At 42.8% G+C, this 18,774-nt stretch overlaps 1 protein-coding gene across 1 annotated transcript in view; it reads right to left on the bottom strand.

Annotated features, from left to right (window-relative positions):
- The window catches only part of LOC141103702 (cytochrome P450 4B1-like), a 67,370-nt gene that overhangs the window by 12,480 nt on the left and 36,116 nt on the right, over positions 1–18,774 (bottom strand). Inside the window, exons 7-10 of the mRNA XM_073593594.1 lie at positions 18,036–18,142; positions 13,749–13,939; positions 11,436–11,569; positions 9,742–9,806 (exon numbers count right to left, since the gene is read on the bottom strand). Of these exons, the coding sequence (XP_073449695.1) occupies positions 9,742–9,806; positions 11,436–11,569; positions 13,749–13,939; positions 18,036–18,142 (497 nt within the window). The remainder of the gene's footprint in view (positions 1–9,741; positions 9,807–11,435; positions 11,570–13,748; positions 13,940–18,035; positions 18,143–18,774) is intronic.

The raw sequence follows: 18,774 nt of genomic DNA, 5'->3' as shown, positions 1-18,774 counted from the left end.
CCTAAAAGGGGATTTCCTCTCACTCTGTTTTGTGTCCATGACAGAAAGTGTAGGGAATGCTCTCCAATAGGACACAAACAACAAAAAATAAACTAACAAAAGATATCCAAAACTAAAATAAATAGTTTGGGGTATACAGTACATACACTTAAAATGCTATTGTAATGTTTGCCTGTAAACTTCCATTTTTTTTTTTTTGGTTGAGTTGTCAAAACACAAGCCACATTCATATCATTTTAAAGTTATATATATATATTTGTTTAAATAAAAAACATGTTATACTTACCTACTCTGTGCAATAGTTTTCCACAAAGCAGCCCTGATCCCCCCGCCAGTGCTCCAGGCTCCTCCCCCTTCCGATTACCCCCCCCAGCAAGCTGCTTAGTAAGGGGGGTACTTGTGCATCCATTGACACAGACAGTGGGGCTATGCCCCACCCCCTGCTCCCTCAGCATAGGATTTGATTGACAGCAGCAGGAGCCAATGACTCCCTCTGCTATCCACCTGCGTTGTGAGGAGGGAGAGAGCCTCTGCTTTTATAGACAGAGCTGGATCAAGATTGGGCTCAGATAATTATAAAAGGGGGTAAGTGAGAGGGGGATTCTGTGGCAAGAATGTTTTTTACTTTAATGCTGAGGATGCACTATGGGGGTACACCAAGGAAATTTCTGTAATCATTGTGTTTCGAACACACTCCCAATACAAATTACACGGACGCATCCCCTTTGGCCAATCACCTTTGGATCTTACCTGCTATGAGGAGAGTTCTTATCCCATGAATTGACTATAGGTTGCATGGACCAACCAGTTTGGATGGCTGGGTTGGAGTTAGGATTTCTGACACCAGCACATCATTCTGGTTGCAGTGAGTTCAAATACAACTTGGATGGCCTAAGTTGAGTCCATACAAACAAGTCTGTTGGCTATTTTACATGGTCTGGACAAATCATTTTGCATTTGCATGTAGCTCATCGTGTATATTATCAGAAGAAATAACTTACATCTTCCCACAAATAACATTTTGGACTTTATTACTGTGACCTAAGAAGATAAGTGGTGCAAGCAGACAGTTTCATGCTTGCAATATGGGAAAACATTTCTTCACTGCTAATTTTTCTATTTGCCAGGTCTGAAGGATTATTTTGATGGCTTGTGAGGTGATAATTATCACACAATATAATAAAATAAAATTGTGCTGTATATATATATATATATATATATATATATATATATATATATATATATATATATATATATATATATATATATATATATATATATATATATATATATATATGAAATCCCTATACTCAAGATTTCACAATAGTGCATTCAAGTGAAAATTCAAATGCAACAGTTGTGTATCAAGATGAAAAATGCAATATTAAAAATTAGACTGTCCCAAAACTTAGTGCACCACCAAAACTGTATGAATCCTAAATCAATACCATTATAAACATGCATTGCACGTAAATAAAAGACAAAAATGGAAGGCGCACACACCTAGTGCATTACCAATGATATTTAATAAATGATAAAATTCATAAAAGGTGATTACTCCCAAAAAGCAACTCTTATAAGCCATAAAACCACACAGTGTAGAATTATGTGCTATATACCATCACGGGGTATAAGCTGATGCGTTTCGGGGACGCACCCTCTTCCTCAGAGCTAGGCTACTGATGTCCCTGTTGCCCTTCACTTTAGAAAACCCCTTAGTGCTGGAAGTGACTGTCTTTTTTTCTTGCATGTAACATAATCCACCTTCAATTCATATTCCAATAGTGCAATTCAGTGTGACTTCCACCACCCTTGTGAGTATGTTTGTAGGCAGGTTAGAGGTTACGGCTGCCCATTCACACAGCCCCAGTCAGGAAGCTAAGAATTGTGTTCCCCAGTTTTCTTTTTGGCGGGCTTTGCTGGGTCCAGCCCACTGGTTCCGTGCATTATAAAAGGAACAGGGGGTCCACGCCTATGGGGGGAAAACAGGTAAAAGAAAATAAAAGAGAAAGGAAACAGCCAGAGTCGCATGGAGCCTGGAAATGTGGGGATCAGAAAGTTGCTGTGCAGTTATCGGAGCCTGGAGAATGGACAATTGCTGAAATTGGTGTTAAACCCACTATGGGCTCATCTAATTATGGACTTAACCTGAGCAGGTATGTTGGGGCAGTAGCAAGCCTTAGTTATGGAATGATAATGTTAGGAACCTGTTTGCACTTATTTTCGGATTGTCAGAATTATGTTTATTCAGTAAAGCTTTGAAACTTTGCTTTGCCCTGTTTGAAGTTATTAAAAGGGGTGTAATGCAAGTAACCGGCACACACATAGTCTACATCGTGGGTCAGATAAAGCACATTGGGGTAAGAAAACAACAGTACAAAAGTTCATACAGTGTGAAGATACAGTGGTTACCAAGGGAAAAGAAGGTTTCTCTAGCAGCCTGTCGTTAAGCATTTACATGTAGCAAGTGAGATAGCCTCTTGCAGTGAGAAAGATGTGGTTGACACTCCTTCAGCAGTGATCTGTCTCCCACAGCAGTGGGAGTAGATCTGCACTGCCGGGGCCCTTAGCCTGTACACAGGTACAGAAGAGAAACAGTTAAGCAAAATGCATGCATGGAGTCCATGCTAGGTGCACGGCAGAAACCCATATCGTTACTGAAAGTGAGGTAGCGGTGATATGCTGGACAAGTGGAGAGGGCATTGGCTCTGCGTGTCCCCCATAATGCACAAGTAACCGTGGTGATGCTTAACATACCAAGAGAATTCACTAGAGTTCCTTCATGTTTGTCATCTACTGGATCATGAGCGTGACTCAAGTAAAGGTACCCCATGTGTAAGGCAGTGACTCTGTTGCCCAACGATGAGGGAAACATGGAGGAAGTATCACCCGCCTACCTATCCTTACACGTTCTCATTTTATTAGATGGACCTTTGGTTGAAAGAGTCTTATCAGTGCAAGTCCCCTTTAAAGCTGGGAACACAGCTAAAACTGCAGAAATGGGTCAAAGGAACTCCATACATAGACTTCAGGCAGATGATGGGCTCAACGGAAACAAAAAAAATGCATATTGCTCTCTGTAAATACGTATATATATATATATATATATATATATATATATATTTCTTTCTCGAACATCACGGGACACAGAGCTACAGTAATTACTGATGGGTTATATAGGTATCACTGGTGATTGGACTCTGGCACACCCTATCAGGAAGTTCAACCCCCTATATAATCCCTCCCCCTTGCAGGGATACCTCAGTTTTTACGCCAGTGTCTTAGGTGATGGACGTGTAAAGATGTCCTGTGCTGAGCTCCAAAGGGAATATCCTAAGATCCTATACTGGGGCAAGCCAGGCGAACCGGATCCATTCAAAGTGTCTTTTCATGGCCGAATTGAATGGTACCCGGGCCTCGTGTCCGAAGAAACGAGGTTTTACCCGTAATGCTTCTCTTTTTAGAGAGCTGGACCCCGCAGATCAGAAAATGGCTTTAAACTTCCTAATTTCTGGCGAGGTGCTTTACGGTCCCAGAACTGTTGGATCCCCCTACTGATGGGGGCCCCAGTCTCTGACGGTTTTTTCAAACGGAGCCCACCGTGAGAGGTGAAGATTGGGTCTGTGTAAACGGCTCCCTGCGGCTGGATAAGGTAAGAGGAGATTCCACAGAATTTTTGAGTTCTAGTGGCTTTTCTCCTTTAAGGTAAATGCATGCTATGCCTATTGTGACCACCGGGGGCTGCCAAGAGCACAAACCTACACATGCTGAATGTCTGTCTCAGGTGTTGTAATCGCTGTGTATGTCCCAGCGTATCAAGCAGGCTGCAAGCAGGTAAGGTGGATGGGGGGATTTCTCATGTTTGAATGTTCCCCCCCAGGCTAGAGAGTGGCCACAGGGGTCTAGAAAGTGGTTATACCACCCGGGCTCTGTGGCCTAATGGCCACCATCTCTGAAGATAGCCGTTCAGGCAAATCTTGTTACCAGTCTCCCTCCTTCCCCTCCCCCCATCCCCAGCCTTTTCTCCAGAGCATGACAGGAGAGTCGGCAGTGCGGGAAGCGCTCGTTTTTTTCAAAACTCGAGGGGGGGGGGCGGTAGAGGAGGGGGCGGGATGTCAGCACAGAGTGTTTAGACTCCCACTCAGGCCAGCTGCAGGCTATTAAAGGCACTCTGTACAGGTGCACTCAGCCTTCTGAGAGACACAGAGCTGACGGTCGCATGTAAGGTGGGACACAGGCATTCTCCTAGGCAGCATTTACTGAAGTAACACCAGACTGAGCATTGGGTAGCAAGGCTTTTAGCCAGACTACATCGCTCAGCGGACAGTGTTCATTTGTATACCTCACACCTTGTTGCTTTGCACTATGGGTAGAAGAGGTTCAAGCACCCCAGGAACCAGAGACACTAGGGGATCTCGTTCAGGTTCTGAGGGCCCCCTGTCGGCAGCATCCTTCCCCCCTAAAGATGGGCCAGGGACGGCTAGCCAGGGAGAGCCATCGGGGTCAGGGGCTACACCTGCTTCTGGCACTTCAGCCCCTGTATATATTACACAAGAGGTTTTTTCCCCAACCATTAATGGTCTAGAGGAAAGATTAATGGCCGTGATTACGTCTTCACTCAGTGGAAGAAAACGCACTAGGCTTTCCTCTGTTCCCCAAGACCCTCAGACAGAGGAGCTCTGGGATAAAGGAGATGAATCCCTTTCAGAGGATCGGGATGGGATGGATGATTCCTCTTCGGAGGATTCAGGTGGAGAGGGACCCTCTGCGACTTCCCAAGAGGAGAAAGTCTTAGTGCAGATCCTCACGGGATTGGTCCGCTCCACATTTAAGTTGCCCATACCTGAAACTGCTAAAGAATCCTCTTCTGCTTTGGGGTCACTGAAACCTTTCCAAGCAGCACATGCTTTTCCTGTTCATACTTTACTTGAAAAGCTTATTTATTCTGAGTGGGATCACCCAGACAAACGTTTTTTTTTCCGCCGAGAAAGTTTTCAACACTTTATCCGATGGAAGAAAAGTTTATTAAAATGTGGGGAATACCAGCTATTGATGCCGCCATTTCCTCCATAAATAATAGCCTGACTTGTCCTGTAGACAATGCTCAGATGCTCAGGGATCCTGTAGATAAAAGGATGGAATCCCTATTGAAGGATGTTTTCTCCTTAGCAGGATCAGTGGCCCAACCTGCAATAGCAGCGATTGGAGTCTGTCAATACTTAAGAGACCATGTTAAGCAGGTCATCAAAGTATTACCTGAACAGCAGGCCCAGGGGTTTGCTAACCTTCCAGCGGCCTTATGCTTTGTGGTTGACGCCATTAGAGATTCTATCGTGCAAACCTCCCGTCTTTCACTGGGGTTGGTGCATATACGTAGAATCCTATGGTTGAAAAATTGGTCAGCCGAAGCACCATGTAAGAAGCTACTGGCTGGGTTTCCATTTCGTGGTGCAAGGTTGTTTGGAGAGGACTTGGATAACTATATCAAGAGAATCTCTTGTGGGAAAAGCACTCTCTTACCTGTCAAGAAGAAGAGTAAGCGTCCCTCTTTCAAACGGACTCTTTCCCCAGCGCCGGGGGCTTCAGCCTCCAGGCAGTCTCGACGGCCGCCTCCATCGGGGTCCAGAGACAAGAGTCAACCCCAGGGACAAAAGAAGTCCTGGGGAAAGAAGCCTACTAGGCAAAACACTAAGACCTCTGCATGAGGGGGCGCACCCGCTCACTCGAGTGGGGGGAAGACTGCGACAATTCTCAGAGCTCTGGCAGGAGGACTTCCAGGACAGATGGGTAGTCTCCACGGTAACCTTAGGGTACAAGCTGGAGTTTCAGGAATTCCCTTCTCCTCGGTTCCTCAGATCAAATGTTCCCAGAGACCCAGAGAAGAAGCAGTCGCTCCTTCTAGCGTTAGAGCGACTTTTGTCGCAGGAGGTCATTATGATAGTTCCCGCAAAGGACCAGGGATTGGGCTTCTATTCCAACCTTTTTACGGTCCAAAAGCCAAATGGGGATGTCAGGCCCATTTTGGACTTAAGGGATCTGAACCGATTCCTAAGGATTCAATCCTTCCGCATGGAATCAATTCGAACAGTAGTTCCCACCCTGCAGGGAGGAGAATTTCTGGCATCAATAGACATCAGAGATGCATATCTGCATGTGCCCATTTTTCCTGCTCATCAGAAGTTTCTGCGCTTCGAGGTAGGAGGGCGTCATTTCCAGTTTATGGCTCTGCCCTTTGGTATAGCCACTGCACCTCGAGTGTTCACAAAGATCTTGGCTCCTCCTCTGGCCAGATTAAGGGCTCAGGGTATAGCTGTCATAGCATACCTAGACGACCTGCTCTTGATAGACCGGTCGGTAGCCTCTTTGAATGGAAACTTGAGGACCACGGTCAGGTATCTAGAACACCTGGGTTGGATCCTCAACTTAGAAAAGTCTTTCCTAAAACCAGTAAGAAGACTGGAATATTTAGGTCTGATTATACATACAAGCCAGGAGAAAATATTTCTACCCCAGGCAAAGATCACTGCTTTGAGAGAGCTGATTCTGACAGTAAGGACCAAGAAGGGTCCCTCAGTCCGCCTTTGTATGAGGCTACTAGGGAAGATGGTGTCTTCATTCGAAGCAGTTCCCTATGCTCAGTTTCACTCAAGAATGCTGCAACACAGTATTCTGTCGACCTGGAACAAGAAGGTTCAGGCATTAGACTTTCCGATGCACCTGTCGCATGCGGTGCATCAGAGCCTCAATTGGTGGCTCATACCCGAAAACCTGCAGAAGGGGAAATCCTTTCTACCGGTTACCTGGACGGTGGTAACAACAGATGCCAGTCTGTCAGGTTGGGGAGCAGTTCTGGAACAGGCTGCGGTCCAAGGAGTATGGTCCAAGACAGAGAGGACCTTACCCATCAACATTCTGGAGATCCGGGCGATACATCTAGCTCTAAAAGCCTGGACTATCAGGCTACAGGGTTGTCCGGTCAGGATCCAGTCCGACAATGTCACAGCAGTGGCTTATGTCAATCATCAGGGAGGCACCCGGAGCCGAGCTGCTCAAAAAGAGGTGAACCAGATCTTAGTCTGGGCAGAGATGCATGTGCCATGCATATCGGCAGTTTTCATCCCGGGAATAGAGAATTGGCAGGCGGACTATCTAAGTCGCCAGCAGTTACTTCCAGGGGAATGGTCTCTGCATCCCGACGTCTTTTGGGCCATATGCCAAAGATGGGGGGGTTCCAGATGTAGATCTCTTTGCATCCCGATTCAACAAAAAGATAGACAGATTTGTGGCAAGGACAAAAGATCCTCTTGCATGCGGGACGGATGCGTTGGTGATTCCGTGGCATCGGTTCTCACTGATTTACGCATTCCCGCCTATTCTGCTACTACCACGACTCCTTCGCAGGATCAGGCAGGAAAGGAAGTCGGTACTTCTGGTGGCCCCCGCTTGGCCCAGAAGGACTTGGTATGCAGAAATAGTGAGGATGACGGTAGGTTCCCCGTGGACACTACCGGAACGCCCAGACCTGTTATCTCAAGGTCCAGTGTTCCATCCTGCCTTACAAACACTAAATTTGATGGTTTGGCTATTGAGACCCACGTTCTGAAGAGTCGTGGGCTCTCAGGTCCTGTCATATCTACCTTGATTAATGCAAGGAAGCCAGCTTCCAGGATGATTTATCATAGAGTCTGGAAAGCTTATATAACCTGGTGTGAATCCAGAGGTTGGCATCCCAGGAAATATGTCATAGGTAGAATCCTTGATTTTCTACAGATGGGATTAGAGATGAAGCTGGCCTTGAGTACCATCAAGGGCCAGGTTTCTGCTTTATCAGTATTATTTCAGCGGCCACTTGCTTCGCATTCTTTGGTCCGAAACTTTATGCAGGGGGTGATGCGTCTTAATCCTCCGGTTAAAGCGCCCCTAAACCCCTGGGACTTGAATTTGGTCCTGGCTGTGTTACAGAAATGGCCTTTTGAACCAATAAGTCAGATTCCTTTGGTCTTGTTGACAAGGAAATTAATTTTTCTGGTGGCCATCTCTTCTGCTAGAAGAGTATCAGAATTAGCAGCTCTTTCCTGTAAGGAGCCTTATTTGATTATACACAAGGATAGAGTGGTACTACGCCCTCATCCTAGTTTTTTACCGAAGGTGGTTTCTGATTTTCATTTAAACCAAGACATTGTTCTACCTTCCTTTTTTCCAGATCCCTGTTCTCCGGAAGAGAGATCTCTACATTCGTTGGATGTAGTAAGAGCAGTTAAGGCCTATCTAGGGGCAACTGCTCAGATCCGCAAGACGGATGTTTTGTTTGTGCTGCCAGAGGGTCCCAATAGAGGACAGGCAGCATCAAAAGCTACCGTTTCTAAATGGATTCGACAGTTGATCATTCAAGCTTACGGTTTGAAACAGAAGATTCCTCCGTTTCAGATCAGGGCACATTCCACAAGGGCTATTGGTGCTTCTTGGGCAGTGCATCACCGGGCCTCTATGGCTCAAATCTGTAAGGCCGCAACCTGGTCTTCAGTTCATACATTCACCAGATTCTATCAGGTGGATGTGAGAAGGCATGAGGATATCGCCTTTGGGCGTAGTGTGCTGCAGGCAGCGGTACAGGGTCCTCAGGTCTGATTGCACCCTACTTGGTCGTGGTTCCCCCCCCTCAGGTAGCATTGCTCTGGGACATCCCATCAGTAATTACTGTAGCTCTGTGTCCCGTGATGTTCGAGAAAGAAAATAGGATTTTTTAAAACAGCTTACCTGTAAAATCCTTTTCTTTCGAAGGACATCACGGGACACAGAGGTCCCACCCCTCTTCTAATACACTATATTGCTTGGCTACAAAACTGAGGTATCCCTGTAAGGGGGAGGGATTATATAGGGGGTTGAACTTCCTGATAGGGTGTGCCAGTGTCCAATCACCAGTGATACCTATATAACCCATCAGTAATTACTGTAGCTCTGTGTCCCGTGATGTCCTTCGAAAGAAAAGGATTTTACAGGTAAGCTGTTTTAAAAAATCCTATTATATATATATACACACTGTATATACACATACAGACATTTCTACTTTTCTCCAATTCTACCGCATAATGTAGGTCAGTGACCTGACCTGGGTCTGTAGCTCTCCCCCAAGTGTGTCTGTCTACCCCATATTGGTACTATATATTTATTAAAGTATGCTTTGAATGAGTAAGTATTTGTCACTTTGCACAGTAGAGTAGGGATTGGCCAGAGAGGGATCACTTTAATGCAGTTGGCCAGCTTGAACATATATTGCAATATATGCAAACAATGAATTCCTCTTTTTATGCAAAAGTTTGCTAGAAACACTGTACATGATGATGTATTTTAGAATATTCAGAGAAAAAAAGAGAAAGAAAAGAGATGGTAAGAGGGAACATATCCTAGACTTGAAAAGTTTGAAACAGCTGATCAACGCACCACATTGTAAAGAAATGTATTTACTAAATAGGGTACACAGCCAGTCTGCGATATACTGAAACGTCTTCATGTATCTTTATGTATGTAATCAGCCTTTAGAAAGAGCACACCATGGCTGTATACAGCATACAATGTAAAAGTTGGTGTGTTTCATAAATTGACAACATGATTTGTTCTAATATGATTTTGCACAGAGCTTTTGCTAAATTACTATAGATGTCACTGGTTAAAATAAATAACAATAGAACAATTAATTACATGTCAGTATGCACATCAATGTTTCAAAAACACCAACCTTACCTCTGGATCATCCCAGACACTGGGGCATCTGTTCATGATATATATATTCATAAAAATCAAAGTGTCTGCCAGATAAAAAAGAACAAAAACATGATACAATTGCCTGTAAATCTTAGATAAGTATGTGTGTGTGTTTCCAAGATTTTATGGCCCATGTTCACACAAAATTCAACTTAGCTTATATTTAAATTTACCCTGTCACAACAGGATCAAAGGTGAAATAACCCAAAACTATGCTTAGCTTTCAGATGACATGTGTGTTAACTGCTGTGTTGCTCATCCTTGGCTGTTGCAGGTATTCCATACTTCCGGGTGTAAATATGTGTTCCCTTGTCACCTGCAGTGGTTGCTCCTGCCATTTCATATGCCCTCTAGTTATGGGAGGAACAAGTACATACGCTCCCATGAGCATCAAATAACTGCATTGGCTGGATATAGGCAACGTAGCAAAGTTTCAACACACAGGCCCCTGAAAAGGTAACAAATACAACAACAGATAGAAGCGCAGGTTTCAATGTAAATGATAGACCCCGATGCACATCATAAAAATAGTCCTTTGAGCAATGAGTAGCTCTTCGTGAGATGTATACAGTCTGTTAGCAGGGCAGCCACTCCAATATGTAAAAGAAGAAAAAAACAGCAAAGGCGCCTCTTAGTAAGATTGTATTGTTTAATGATAAAGTTCCATTAAAACACTCACATGTAATAACTTGTTAATCCGGCATGGGGAATTACAGTAGGAGCCATACGTAGTCTCAGCCCATACCATTGATTCTGCGTTCCAGCCCTCCATTCGACTGCCTGGCTGAGGTGTAAGCCTCGTTTTGGATCACGATCGTATCCCGGAAGTCTGCGCCGAACATACAAGCCGACAGCGCAGAGGAACAAGGCTCTTTTCCACCGGAAAGTGCAGAGACTACGTATGGCTCCTACTGTAATTCCCCGTGCTGGACTAACAAGTTGTTACATGTGAGTTTTTTTAATGGAACTTTATCATTAAACAATACAATCTTACTAAGAGGCGCCTTTGCTGTTTTTTCTTCTTTTACACCCTGAAAAGGTACGTTTACAGCATCTTCTTTTACAGGCTGTGGTTATTTTACTTTAGGCCCTTTAGAAATAATTTCCGGCAGTCACAAATATGTATTACTATGTTATCAGAAGTAGAAAAATTTAAACTGGTAATGAAAAAAAACTAAAAATCTCTGCCAAAAAAAATTTCAGGGCTAAACTTGAAAGTACTAGAGCATACTACCTCTGATAGTTAATATGAAATGAAAACTAAAGTGGAAATTAATTTACAAAGTGGTGCATTTCCTTTAGAATAGCCTATGCACATTCAGCAGGCATTGTCTGGACACATTTAGGAAATAGTCATTGTAGCATGCTGTCACCATACTAGGAGCAGTTAGTTCCAATGATTTGACGGACATAGTATCAAATAACTAGCACAATTTGGTGTGTTCACTGGCATGATGACACCATAACTTTGTGACAACCACATTTGTGGAATGCGCCATCGGTAAAAAGCTTGCACATGTGCCCAGACCCTAATTTTGTGTTCAGAGAAATATGGCAAATTGTAATAGTATACTGCAAGTGCAATTTCAGAAAAGCATTCATTCAACAATAAAATAGGTTTTAAAGGCACAAAAATGTACAATCTAAAATGTGAAGCTTTTGTGATGACTGACCTTTAGGCAGGCTCCGTCCATCAGGGAAGGTGACAGGTGAGGTAAGCTGTCGGGACACACCTGGCACAGGTGGATACAGGCGCATGCTCTCCTTAATACACATAGTGGTATACGGCATCTTACCCATATCTTCCCTGATCACACACAAAAGTGAAATATATTAAAGTGATTATAAAGTCATTTTTTTTTTTAATAGCAAAACCGTCATACTTAATTGCTTTGTGGTCCTCCTCCTGTGCTTTCAGCGTCTCCTCTTCTCAGTGGAACCCCATAGTAAGCCGCTTTCTATGAGGGTTCCACCTGCGGACTTGCTTCTGAGTTGCACTCTTTCTGCGTCCATAAACACAGATAGCGTGGTTTGGCCCTGTCACCTGCTCCCTTGCCAGAGGACTTGACATGTTTCAAATCTTTCCGACGGATTTGAGTCCGGTCGAAAAATCCGCTTGTCTGTATGCTAGTCCGACGGACAAAAAAAAACGCTAGGGCAGCTATTGGCTACTGCCTATCAACTTCCTTATTTTAGTCCGGTCTTACGTCATCACGTACGAATCCGTCGAACTTTGGTGAGATCGTGTGTAGCCAAGTCCGTTCGTTCGAAAGTCCGTCAGAAGTCCGTCAAAAGTCCGTCGAAAGTCTGTCGGAAAGACCGTCGGATCTTTGATGCCGAAAAGTCCGCCCGTGTGTACACGGCATTACTGTCTGTAAGTGCCTCTGCTGCCTAAAGTGGTTCTAAAGGCTGAAGGTTTTTTACCTTAATGCATTCTCCTCATTGAGGTAAAATACCTTCAGTATGCAGCTCCCCCACATACCTGAGCCCATTCTCAATTCAGCAATGTGCACGCGAGCAGAGTCTCTTTCTGCTTTCTCCCTCCTCATTTGCTCAGACCTAGCAGTGGGAGCAAAACTATTGTAGAAGCAGCGTTTTTTAAGACCAGTGTGCATGGACCCTAAAACTGATGTGAACATTCTGCATGATCTGTTGGAAGTTGTAAGTCTCCCATCACAAAGGCACATTTTCAAGTCTCATTCTCTCTGCTGCATTCCCTGTAGTGAATGAACAGAGAATCCAACAGCAAAGTAGCTCTGGAAAGTTCTTTTCAACAGAGAGATATTAGAAAACTGGAAGGCAATTGGTATTTTAATCTTCCAGCGTCCACACAGCACTGCTATTTAAAGGCCTTCTATAGTCACAGCATACACTTTCATTTTACAACTTCAGCATAGTAATAACAATAGAAACAATAATTATTTTTGGCAATCCAATATAAGCTTACTTAAAAATCTCTTTAGTGTAGTGCATGCTGCCTGTCTACTGCCCGTCTCTTTCCACAACTTCTTCAATTCCCTGTATGCTTTGCAGCTTCTTCTCTGCTGTTTACTTTCAATTTCTAAGGACTACATATCCCATGGTACCTGGCTGCCTGGAAGTAGTGGAAGTAGTGACTTCTGACTCCTGCAACTCGTCCTCACACCACCTCTGTGGTTCAGAAAGCAGCATCTTTGAAATGTGCGACTCAGCAATGCCTACTCACAGGATCTAGTGAATATGTGTTACAGAATTTAAGGAAGTATGTGTATGGGATCTTCACAATGCAAGTTTACAAACTTCAAGATTGTTTAGATCAGTCTTTTTCAATCAGGGTGCCTTGAGGTTACTTCAGGGGTGCCTTGGCAAAATGCCTGAAAATTGCCCAAAAATGTATACAAGCCAGCAGATGGATCAAGCGTGCCTTTTAGTTAGACAAATCCCCAGGTTTTTAATGTACACCATTTCAACCTTCCAGACGCCACCAGTGATGTCATTAGTGTTGATAAGAAGGGTGTTGAGCGCCTGCACAGCATCCTTGTTTGACCCTACCCTGCCCCTCTCTGTCAACACTGGGGTCACATTAGCTGAGTGATGGAGAGAAACTGAGCGAGAAGAGAAACATTGGAAAACTAGTCAGTAGCAAAACTGTATTTACTTTGGAAGAATAAATCTCAAAATTTAGTGTCCTTCCCGTGTCGATGCTGTTGCATTATTTAAAACTATTAGAATATTTTTTTTACATTTTAGAATGGTGTGCCTTGAGACTGTCCATAACTTTAAAGGGTGCATTGACTGATAAAAAGGTTGAGAAACACTGATTTAGATCAATAGGAGTAAGCTACAAATAATTGAAAGACAACGTGGAAATTAATATAGGATTTTCAATTTTGACCCTATACACCTCAAGTTTTTATTGGCCTTAGCTATAAATAGTGCACAGAAAGCTTTTTAGTAAGTCATCATAATAAGGGTATATCCCAGACATTGAGATAAAATGTTCTCACCATTCTAAAGTCTTCCGACCTCCCAGAAGCTCTGTGATCTCCTCCCGACATTTGTTTTGGTGTTCAGGGTATATAGCCATACAGTATAATGTCCAGGAGACCCCGCTGGCTGTTGTGTCATGTCCCTCAAACATAAATGTGTCCACCTCTGCACGTAAGTCCTCATCTGACAGACCCTGACCATTTTCATCCTGATGGTTTAAAAAAAGAATATATTGGCAAACATATTATAATAAAATCAGGGCACATCAAAAGCCTTTCCCTAGGTCATACAGGATCCACCCTGAAGTGATCAGATATTTGGGTGGGACTGGGTGAGCAAAGGCATCTATTTCTGCCCCTCAAAGGTTGACTTTAAAGTGGATGTACAGTGGGGATGGAAAGTATTCAGACCCCCTTAAATTTTTCACTCTTTGTTATATTGCAGCCATTTGCTAAAATCATTTAAGTTCATTTTTTTCCTCATTAATGTACACACAGCACCCCATATTGACAGAAAAACAGAATTGTTGACATTTTTGCAGATTTATTAAAAAAGAAAAACTGAAATATCACATGGTCCTAAGTATTCAGACCCTTTGCTGTGACACGCATATATTTAACTCAGGTGCTGTCCATTTCTTCTGATCATCCTTAAGATGGTTCTACTCATTTATTTGAGTCCAGCTGTGTTTGATTATACTGATTGGACTTGATTAGGAAAGCCACACACCTGTCTATATAAGACCTTACAGCTCACAGTGCATGTCAGAGCAAATGAGAATTATGAGGTCAAAGGAACTGCCTGAAGAGCTCAGAGACAGAATTGTGGCAAGGCACAGATCTGGCCAAGGTTACAAAAAAATTTCTGCTGCACTTAAGGTTCCTAAGAGCACAGTGGCCTCCATAATCCTTAAATGGAAGACGTTTGGGACGACCAGAACCCTTCCTAGAGCAGACCGTCCAGCCAAACTGAGCTATTGGGTGAGAAGAGCCTTGGTGAGAGAGGTAAAGAAGAACCCAAAGATCACTGTTTCTGAGCTCCAGAGATGCAGTCAGGAGATGGGAGAAAGTTGTAGAGAGTCAACTATCACTGCAGCCCTCCACCAGTCAGGGCTTTATGGCAGAGTGGCCCGACAGAAGCCTCTCCTCAGTGCAAGACACATGAAAGCCTGCATAGAGTTTGCTAAAAAAAACACCTGAAGGACTCCAAGATGGTGAGAAATAAGATTCTATGGTCTGATGAGACCAAGATAGAACTTTTTGGCCTTAATTCTAAGCGGTATGTGTGGAGAAAACCAGGCACTGCTCATCACCTGTAGAATAAAGTCCCAACAGTGAAGCATGATGGTGGCAGCATCATGCTGTGGGGGTGTTTTTCAGCTGCAGGGACAGGACGACAATTGGTTGCAATCGAGGGAAAGATGAATGCGGCCAAGTACAGGCATATCCTGGACGAAAACCTTATCCAGAGTGCTAAGGACCTAAGACTGGGCCGAAGCTTTACCTTCCAACACAGCTAAAATAATAAAGGAGTGGCTTCACAACAACTCTGTGACTGTTCTTGAATGGCCCAGCCAGAGCCCTGATTTAAACCCAATTGAGCATCTCTGGAGAGACCTAAAAATGGCTGCCCACCAACGTTTACCATCCAACCTGACAGCACGGTAGAGGATCTGCAAGGAGGAATGGCAGAGGATCCCCAAATCTAGGTGTGAAAAACTTGTTGCATCTCTCCCAAAAAGACTCATGGCTGTATTAGATCAAAAGGGTGCTTCTACTAAATACTGAGCAAAAGGTCTAAATACTTAGGACCATGTAATATTTCAGTTTTTCTTTTTTAATAAATCTGCAAAAATGTCAACAATTCTGTGTTTTTCTGTCAATATGGGGTGCTGTGTGTACATTAATGAGGAAAAAAATGAACTTAATGATTTTAGCAAATGGCTGCAATTTAACAAAGAGTGAAACATTTAAGGGGGGTCTGAATACTTTCCATCCCCACTGTAAACCCTCACATATACCCAGTGAACTGAACAGCCTCAGATGATACACAGAGAGGAAACAAATCTCCCTACATAAGTTTTACATGTATATCTGCTGTCTTCATATTTATATACTGTTTAGAAAGTGCACATCATGGTTAACACTGCAGTGAAGTCTGGGCATACAGCCAAGACAGCTGATTGGAAGAAAGGCACACACCCCCTCTGCTCATAGGTAGAGACTTTCAGCTCTGATCGTTGAATTGTTAAGGGCTTTGCTACTCTATTTATAGCATCCACCCCAACACAAATGCTGGGTGCTTATCATATGTGACTTGTCAAGAATTATCAGGCTGATAACAGGAGAACAGGGCAGGGGACAGCTACCACACATAGTGCTTTGAAGAGAGATAACAAAACACTGCAGATATATGTGCCCAGCTAAAATTTCATGAATCGGGTTTACATCCACTTTAAGGCCTCCTTCACACAGCTGTGAAAAAAACACAGCTACAGACATTATTTTTAATGGATCTGAACGCAGATGCATTGTTTTCAATGGAGATATTCACATAGGTGCCTAAACATGCACAGCATTCAGATCTGTAGCCAAAAATCTGCATCTAAAGACATGCGTATACACATATACCATTGAGAAAAAGAACATGACAATTTTACGCATACAAAAATGGATCTATTTACTGATCATTCATTCACAAACTTTTGTTCCTTGCCTAATGATCAGTAAAAATTTTACAGCTGTGTTACGGCCATGTGAATGTAGCCTTAGGCCTCTACACATAAAACCCGCCACTTATACTGGCATTCTGCACTTTTTTTTCTGCCTGTAAAAACACCTCTATGTTAGCCTATGTGGCCATACACATATAAGCATTTACTGACATATTTGAAGAGGAGTGTTTACATCCAGAAAAAAAAGCACCAACGGCACGTTCTGAGAGGAGTGGTTAAGCAATAAAAACATACATCTAAACGCGCATATGCACATAAATATATTCAATCCATATCCAATTACATCCAATTGAATACATTTATGCTCAAATGCCATACACACGTAGACCCGCATACATATTTTAACAAAGGCGTTTTTTCTGCCAAATTCTGGAAGAAAAAAAAATACTGCTTAGGCCCCATTCACATGGCCATAGAAAAAAAAATGAATTTACAACCATTTTTAATTTACAGATCTGAATGCAGCTGCATTGTTTTTGCAATGCATTGACATTCAAACAGGTGTGTAAACATGCACTGCATTCAGGTCCATAACACAGAATCCATGCATATGCATGTATGTCATAAAAAAAACCAACAGGACAGTTTTTATGCGTTCTATTTACTGATCATCATGGTGGATCTTTTGTTCCTGTTTGGTCTCTTTTTATCTGTGGTGTGAGAGGGGCCTTAGTTTCATAAGCCTGTGTGCATGAGGCCTTAATTTTGAATTCAGAAGAAATTCTTACTGTAAAATTTGCATAAAATAACGAGGAAAGCTCTGTCAGGTCTTTATTACTATCCGTGTCGCTGTTGGGGAGATTTGCCCTCACTTCCTTTATTAGTGACAATGGTGGCACTAAGACATGACAGAAGTGGGGGTAAATATTCAAGGGGAGTACACAAAGCAATAAAAAGATGATAGACAGTCTAGCCTTCTTCATTGTACTAAAAAGTGGTGTTTTTTTTTTATTTATTTTTTTGCTGTTGCTTCAGCTTGACAGGGCAACCAATTCCCCTTATGAAATTTTTCCCTCGCTGTCCTTAAATGCCAGCAGCTAGAAAGTAACATCTCAATGGTCTGGCTAGCAAGGAATCAACTCTCCAGGAAAAGGTACAGTAAGTGGTCTGTCACTGGCAGGTTGTCTTACGACATTAGCCTTAGGGAGAGTTCTTCTTCCTTCCATTACCAATTGGAGCAGGACACGCTTGTGAGAAGGATCTGTGTACTGTGTGGGCTACTGAGACACTGCTGAACTGTTGTGACCTTTTCTTTGGATCCCTGGAGCAGGCAGGGGCTCTAAACCCTGTTATGGGGCAAGGTTTATGCTGGCGGTGAGCCAAAGTTTTGTTTTATATCTGAGATGACTGGTTGTTTGGGTTTACATGCTGAAAGGAAGCTGTTTTCTTTTACGTTTTGAAACGTAAAGACTGTTTGCTTTTACCAACATGGCTGGTTGGTGATCAAAGCTCCCTAAACATGACAATATATACCCATGGGTGTTAAAATGTTTCTTTCATGAACCTTGAAATGATGTAATCTAAAGTATGTCATTTATGTTGCATGGTCTTTTCAGAGTAGATTTGGTACCTTGGCATACAGAAGAATATCAAGAAAGTCCAGGTGTCTCTTCTGCTTGACCTTCTCCAGCTCAGTGTCCTGTTTAAGAGATTCTTTCCTCCGCTTGATCACATCATCTGTAATGCAAACGTATTACTTTTTAAAACCAATGTAAAATCATGATGTCATATTGTATTTGTTGTTACTGTCAATTGACAAAATTCTTTAACTGGAATATATTAAACCCTTAGGAAAAAACAAAAAGTTAATTCAGAGGGAATTGTTAGTGTAGAAGCTTAAGTGGAGCTACAATTTATTAACACAAGTTAGTTAATTAACTCCATTAAGTCCATGCCTGTATTTGGGTAAAATTTTTCTATATTCCTAAGCTTCAGGCCTTGGAGCCCACACCTTTTACAAGCAGTGGCGGCTTCTATGTTTCTGCCCTCAAAAGTTCAACTCAAAAGGAATTCTTAGTATTAAAAGATTGAGTAAAGTTATACCTAACAAAATTGGAACACAACTTTTATCTAAAGTCTACATATAACCATTTTTTTAAATATTGGATTGCGAATGGAAAGGTTAAAAACCTCTTCCAGGCTTTTTTTTATTTGTACCTCTTGTGAAATTTCTCTTTACTTCCTGTTCCAGAGATGCAACAGAAAGTTAGAGGGACTACCTCTCTTAGACAGTTGTCCTCAAAACAGGTGTCCTCAATGGGCCTTGTTTGAAGAACAATTCAAACATTTTGGATTTCCTTTCACTGGTC

This window comes from Aquarana catesbeiana, linkage group LG07 (genome assembly GCF_042186555.1).
Source record: "Aquarana catesbeiana isolate 2022-GZ linkage group LG07, ASM4218655v1, whole genome shotgun sequence".
NCBI lineage: Eukaryota > Metazoa > Chordata > Amphibia > Anura > Ranidae > Aquarana > Aquarana catesbeiana.
The sequence above is the reverse complement of the archived record's forward strand: the minus strand, read 5'-3'. Positions and strand labels throughout refer to the sequence as shown.